Source organism: Oryctolagus cuniculus, chromosome 7 (assembly GCF_964237555.1).
Source record: "Oryctolagus cuniculus chromosome 7, mOryCun1.1, whole genome shotgun sequence".
In the NCBI taxonomy this organism is placed as follows: Eukaryota; Metazoa; Chordata; class Mammalia; order Lagomorpha; family Leporidae; genus Oryctolagus; species Oryctolagus cuniculus.
Genome location: NC_091438.1, coordinates 144,597,439 through 144,604,411, shown reverse-complemented (window position 1 = coordinate 144,604,411; position 6,973 = coordinate 144,597,439). Strand labels below are relative to the sequence as shown.

Below are 6,973 nucleotides of genomic sequence, written 5' to 3'. Positions count from 1 at the left end.
TGAGGAGAGAGGGAGTCTGCAGGGCTCGGGCGCTGAGAGACGGGTTAGTGGAAGGCGTGGGACAGGGAGAAGAGCCTTCTCGCTCCAAGGATAAAGGCAAGGAGGTGACATTGTGTGCTGAGAACTCCCCCACATGCAAAATGAATCTCATCTCAGAGATGAAATCGCCATCCCAGCCAGAACAACTCACACCCCCGTTTCCTGAGGCCTGGCTCCTGTGCCCCTTACGACCCCTGCCCTCCTCTGATAGGAGCAGGTGGGCCCTGGAGGTGAGACAGTCCCTGTCGTGTGCCCAAAACACAGTGGCAGGCTCGGAGAGTGTCACACCTTTTATTACAAAAACCAATAACTTAAATTCAGTTCTGTACAAAGCCAGCAGGACTCCCCCGGCCCAAAGAGCAGCTTCAGTCCTTTGCCATCAGCAGGAGGGGACAGGAGTCTGGGCGCAGAGCCTCTGGAGACCACAGAGGGCCTGCCAGACAGCTGGAGCGCCACGTCCATGCCAAGGAAGTCCCAGTCCGGAGGTGGCTGAGAGAGGGGCTGTGCAGGAGCAGCGGGGCACCCCTGGGGACAGGCAGGCTGAAGTGGCATGGCCAGCGTCTGCACAGGCTATGGCTGACCCCTGCCTGGGCCACAGCATGTCACCTCAGCAGGAGCATGTCTTCCAGGAGGCCGGCGATGTCCAGGTCTCCAATGATGGGGCGGAAGAAGAGGTCCCCGAGCAGACCGGCCGGAATGGACTTGAGGGTGGAGGCCGTGAGAAGGACTCGGGCCAAGCGGCCTTGGCCTGCTGAGCACCAGGGCTCCAGGGCTTCACGCAGCGCCCAGTGGGCCTCCTGTTGCAAGTGCCCGATATGGGAGGTGGCCTGGAGGCCTGGCACGCCTGTGAGCAGAGAGGACGGACAGGTCTGGTAAGCACCCTCTCCCCGCCACCAGCAGGCATCACCTGCCTCGTCGGCTCAGCCTTCAAGGCTCCGCTACTACCTCCTCCATCGATTTCTTTATCACTTTATTTATCTATCCATCGACAGCGAGGCCATATAAGGTAAGGGTTAAGGACCGGGCTGCCTGGATTGGATTTCTGGCACCATCATTGATGACTGAGTGACCTTGGGCAGGGTGCTTAATCTCTGTGCCTCAGTTTCTTTATCTGTATAGTGGAGATGATAATGACCGCACCTGTCTCCAAGACTTGCCGTGAGGGTTAAAGGAGTTAGCGCATCTAAAGGTCCGTATGGTAACCACACCATGAGGTTCTGCTGCGGGGAGGGCAGTCAGTGGGCACAAGGACCTTCTGGCATGGCACGCTTTCCTCAGCTGCCCCCAGATTACAAAGGACACCATCTCCATCTCTATCTGTAGCCCTCCCCGCTGAGTTGCCTCCCCCGCACCTCCTTCATTCTCCACCCCACCCCACCCCATCCCCCCCGCCATGGGAACTTTCTGACCCCACACGGGAGTTTAGCCTTCAAAGCTTCGCCACGCCACCTGCCCTTGAGAGCGTGCTGAGACGCGGCTGTGTCAGCCGCCCTCCCCTCAAAGGGTCAGGGGGCCCGGCCCGGCCCGAGTTCTCACGCCTGCTCTGCTCCCACCTGCTAGCCACTCAGCCCCTCGTGTGAGATGGCCCTGTGGGACCCAGTAGTATAATAGATACTGAGCCCTCGGAGGGTGCCCCGTGCCCCCTCCCAGCTCCACCCAGAAGTGTCTGGAAGCTCACCAGGGTTGAAGAGGATGGTTCCTTTCAGGTAGGCGTATTCCTTGGGGCCCAGCTCCAGGCTCCAGAAGGACTCCAGGCAGCACTGCAGCCATTGCACGGCAGCCAGCGAGGGCTGCGGCCTGTCGGGGAGCTGGCCACTGCTGGCCCCACAGCTGGGCTCCTCCAGCAGGATCTTCTTGAGTATGCTGGGCACAGGGGCTTCAGCCACCTCGAAGGTCACCATGTCTTGGGCCAAACCCAGCAGAAAGAGGGAGCCCCAGCCGCCACGCAGCAGCCGCCGCTGATCCTCGGGCGGCAGGCGGCCGAAGGACGGAAGGTTCCGGAGGAAGGCCACTGTTTTGGCCAGAACGTCCAGGGCCTCCCGGCAGGTGCGATGAGGGCTGCAGAGCCGGACGGGCCGATGCTCCCTGCACAGGCAGTGGCTGCGTGATGGAGGGAGAGAGGGCCTGGCCCTGAGACTGGGGCTCAGCAGTGCATACAGAATGGTCGGGCGGCCTGCGGCGGCCTGGCACGGGCAGGCCCCTGGTTGGCTGGAGCTCATGGTCACGGCTCCACTCCTACTGCCTCCCTGCTCTCTGCCCTCTGTGCTGTGCTGCGAGCGCTATTTATATCCCCAGTGGGCAGGAGGGAGGAATGGGCCAGCAACCTTGACTCCAGGAGTCATGTTCATTGAAACACACACACACACACACACGCACACGCACACTGACCCTGGCAGGACTGATGGGGAAGTGGCGAGGGCGGGGCCGTTAGGAGCTCCACGTGGCGCTGATATCACTTCAGTCAATGAAGTAGCCAGTGCGGGGCACAGGGCCACCTGCCTGCTGACCGGTTGCTTCTTATCGGATGACTCAAGTGGATAAACAGGGTCATTAACCCAGGCTGTACCAGGGCACCAAGGCCTCCGGTGCACAATCAGCATGTGGCTGTGGCTGGTGTCCCTAAAGGTGCCTGCTCCTGCGTGTGCACAAGGCCAGTGCTCTTGCTAAGCCTGGAAGCCAGCTCTGGAGCTGGACGAGCCTTGAGTGCGAGGCCCAGCCTGGAAGTGCCTTATCACTAGCTTGTTTGCCTAACCTTGGGGCCCTGCTCGTGTTGTTGGTAAGAAACAGGCTGTGGGGAAGGGAGCCAGGACCCTGGTGGGGGGGTTGGGAGGACTTTGCCCACTGTGCTGTGTGGCCCCTCCTTTGACTCCAGTTCTGGGGGCCCTGCAGAAACCCAATGCTGCAGACTCCCCTGTCCCAGTTTTGGATACCTAGAGCTCCTGAAAGGTCATGGCTGCGGAAAAGTCCTTCCAGAATGAGCACAAACCACAGCTGCCTGTATTGAGCACTTGCTGGGGGCCAGGCCTCTTCCGATCCAATATTGAGAGCTAGTGTTGACTCCGGATTCTTCCTTTGTGAGACCCAAAGGGGTGACGTGACGTGTCCAAAGCCATCCCTCCAGGAAGGAATGGGACCCTGAGCTGCCTGACCCTAAAGTCCTGGCTCCTTCCTCGGGACGCACCGGCTCAACTGTGCAGCCAGGGCCTGAGTCCCCCAGAGTGGGGCCAGGCCTGCTTGTGATTGGGACAGAAACGGCGCTCTACTTCCACACGGCTCCTCCATCCTGACATCCGTCTCAGACGGTAGCCAATGGGGCTAGAGAGAGAGAGAGTGAGGAGGTCTCTAGACCTTGCCCAGCCCACCCTGGCCAGCCACCTGCCATCATCCTCTGCTTCCCAGGGACCTCAGCAGGGACTTGAATTGGAAGTGTGCCAGGACTTAAACCAGGCACTCTGATACGGGATGCAGGTGTCCTAAGTGGTGGTTTAACGCCCTGTGCCACAACACCCTCCCTTCATTATCTATTTTGATGCCCAGATTGTCACAGATTTGGCCTTTGATAGCCCCCTCCTGATCTGCTCTCAGCATTCTTGGAACCTTCCTTTGTTTTCTGATATCAACCTCCCCAGTCCCTGGAATCAACCAGTTCATCAGAGAGCTCTGGATCAATCTCTTAGAGAATAACCCCATGATCGGGGGGGGGGGGGCTGGCAATCATTTTTAAAAAACTATTTTCTACAGTGAGAATAGAGAAGTGATTTTATCTTTCCTCTTGCATGGTTGATCAAAAAGTGTCTTTTTAAAATATTTATTTATTTATTTATTTATTTATTTATTTATTTATTTATTATTTAGAGATTTTCCATCTGCTGGTTCACTACCCAAATGGCCCCAATGGCTGGAGCTGGGTCAGGCAGAAGCCAGGAGCCTGGAATTCCAACCAGGTCTCCCACACTGATGGCAAGGACCCCAAGTACTTGGGCTATCTTCTGCTGCTTTCCTAGGTGCATTAGCAGGGAGATAGATAGGAAGTGGAGCAGCCAGGACTTGAACCAGCACTGGGTATAGGATACCAGGGTTGCAGGTGACAGCTTAACCCACTGTGCCACAATACCAGTCTTCAAATTTTTTATTCTTTTTTTTTTTTTTTGACAGTCATAGTTAGACAGAGAGAGACAGAGAGAAAGGTCTTCCTTCTGTTGGTTCACCCCCAAAATGGCTGTTACGGCTGGCGCCCTGTGCCGATCTGAAACCAGGAGCCAGGTGCTTCCTCCTGGTCTCCCATGCGGGTGCAGAGCCCAAGGACTTGGGCCATCCTCCACTGCCTTCTGGGCCACAGCAGAGAGCTGGACTGGAAGAGGAGCAGCCGGGACAGAATCCGGTGCCCCAACCGGGACTAGAACTCGGGGTGCCAGCGCTGCAGGCGGAGGATTAGCCTAGTGTGCCGTGGCGCCGGCCTCAAATTTTTTATTCTTGATAGGATACATAAAATAGGCCACTACACACAGTCACTAGCACCAGTACAGATCATAAGTTTGTAGCAGGATTTTTTTTTTTTAATTTGAGAGAGAGGGAGGGAGAGAAGAAGAGGGAGAGAGAGAATGTGTGTAGTAGAAATTTTGATAAATTCTACTTTGTCTAATTTCTATTAACAATAAAATTATACACAGAGCATCTGTGATTATACATGCTTCAGATCCCTTATAGGAGGTAACATCCTTTTTGAGTTTATGTCAACATGAAAATGACAATTTATACATGTGGTGGTGATTGAAAAAATTACACATGGTTTTGCTTCTTGCTCCATCACTATCCACACAGGTGTGGATGAGACCCTGCTCAGTGAGGGGTACAATGCACAGTGAATGGTGGGGACGTTCCTGAAGTTCTTTCCACATCAGGATAGCGCACAAAGACTTAGCCATACCCACAAGCAACTGCCAGCCACCTCCCTGTATCCCACCGCACCCCAGCTGAACATATCCCCAGCACACTTGCCCTCAGCTGGATGCCCAAATCCCTGTGGCCTCTCTGGAAACTCCTGATTCAATGTGCAAGTAGCATGCAGGGGAAGCCACAGTAATCTTAACCAATTGTAGCTCTAAACTTTTTTAAAAATTTTATTTTTATTTATTTGAAAGACAGAGTTACAGAGAGAGGTAGAGCAAGAGTGAGAACAAGAGAGAGAGAGAGAGAGGAGAGAGAGAGGTCTTCCGTTTGCTGATTCACTCCCCAAATGACTGTAACAGCTAGAGCTGAGCTGATCTGAAGCCAGGTACCAGGAGCTTCTTCCGGGTCTCCCACGTGGGTGCAGGGGCCCAAGGACTTGTGCCATTCTCTACTGCTTTCCCAGGCCATAGCAGAGAGCTGGATTGGAAGTGGAGCAGCCGGGATTCAAACCAGCACTCATATGGGATGTCAGCACTGCAGGCCAGGGCTTTAACCTGCTGCACCACAGCACCGTCCCTGCTTGAAACTTTACTTTTGCAAATTAAAAAGCAAAAAACATATGTATTTGATCCCCAAAGACATTGCTGGGGCCTCACCCCGTGCCTAGGATGAACCTTGCAAGTGTGGTCCCTGAGCTTCAGGCTGGGTTAGCGCCACAGAAAATCTGCCCTTTGGGGTTGGCACTGTGGCACAGCAAGTTAAAGTCCAGGCCTGCAGCGCTGACATCCCATGTGGGTGCTGGTTCAAGTCTCGGCTGCTCCTCTTCAGATCCAGCTCTCTGCTATGGTCTAAGAAGGCAGTGGAAAATGGCCCAAGTTCTTGAGCCCCTACATTTGCATGGGAGACCCAGAAGAAGGTCCTGGTCCTGGCTTCGGACTGGCACAGCTCTGGCTGTTGCAGTCATCTGGGTAATGAGCCAGTGGATGGAAGACCTCTCTCTCTGTCTCTACCTCTCTCTGTAACTCTTTCAAATAAATAAAATAAATCTTTTTCTTTTTTTTAAAGAAAACCTGCCCCTCCAGGCTTCAGTGAGGCTCAGTGCGTTAGGATACAAAGTATCTTGCACACAACAGGTGCTCCATAAAAGGTGGCTTTGTGGCTGCTACTGTTGCCTTCACCCTCATTTTCTGGAAGAAGTGAGCAGGAAGAGAGAGAGAGAAGGGAGATGGCCCCTGGAAGCTAGGTCTGCGCTGGAATCTAGGTCCCCGCGTTGTCAGCGTTGAATTTTTTCACTGTAGGAAATTGGGTTTTCTTTCTTTTTAAACATTTTTATTTTATTTTTCGAGGAAGGGGGGAGAGAGCGTGTGCGAGCAAGCTCCCATCTGCTGGTTTACCCGCAACCCCAGCCAGCAGCAGGTCTTCAGTCTCCCACGTGGATGGCAAGAGCCCAACTACATGAGCCATCACTGCTGCCTCTGAGAGTCCACACGAGCAGGAAGATGGAACCAGGAGTCGGAGTTGGGAATTGAGCCCAGATATCTCGCGTGGGATGCAGGCGTCCTGAACCCTGTCTTAACCGCTAGGCCAAACGCCTGCCCCTGGAAACTGAGTCCTGTGTGTGGTCAGTCCTAGAGCCTGCAGAAGGGCCCTGGCTGGGGTCTCTACAGCCCTGAGCCCGACTGGGACCATTTGCTGCAAGGCGAGGGTTTCTGTCTGGAAGACAGTCTGTCAGGAGCTCTCTGCCTGGGCCTTGGCCTGGCCCTGCCTCTGGGTACCCAAAATCAGATTGGAGCGACACAAGTCAGCTCTCAGAGACCACAGGCTGATGGAGGAGGTGAGTCCTGCTCTTGGGAGCAAATGCATGTGAATCCTCAGGAGTTCCTGTCTGAAGACAGCCCTGCTCTCTGTAGCTCCAGATCTGATGGGGGACCCGGGGCGCCCCCATCAGTATCAGGGGTAGGGGGTGATGCGAAAGCAGTGGCCGCCGGGAGGAAAAGTCCATGCCAGTGCCCTTCCAACTGTACAGCACTGCACGGTTCACAAA

General features: G+C 54.9%; 1 protein-coding gene across 1 annotated transcript; it reads right to left on the bottom strand.

Annotated features, from left to right (window-relative positions):
- Positions 1-316: 316 nt before the first annotated feature.
- Positions 317-2,532, bottom strand: NR0B2 (nuclear receptor subfamily 0 group B member 2). The gene is made up of 2 exons (XM_002716097.5): positions 1,718-2,532; positions 317-883 (listed from the first exon to the last, which is right to left on the bottom strand). The coding sequence occupies exons 1-2, from the start codon at positions 2,256-2,258 to the stop codon at positions 642-644; spliced, it is 783 nt and encodes a 260-aa protein (XP_002716143.1). The 5' UTR covers positions 2,259-2,532; the 3' UTR covers positions 317-641.
- Between the last annotated feature and the right edge of the window lie 4,441 nt (positions 2,533-6,973).

Excerpts from the sequence above, each read along its gene's own strand:
- NR0B2 (XM_002716097.5), bottom strand. The coding sequence starts at position 2,258 with ATGAGCTCCAGCCAACCAGGGGCCTGCCCGTGCCAGGCCGCCGCAGGC. Across the intron at positions 884-1,717 it reads AACCATCCTCTTCAACCCTG|GCGTGCCAGGCCTCCAGGCC; the intron begins GTGAGCTTCCAG and ends CTCTGCTCACAG.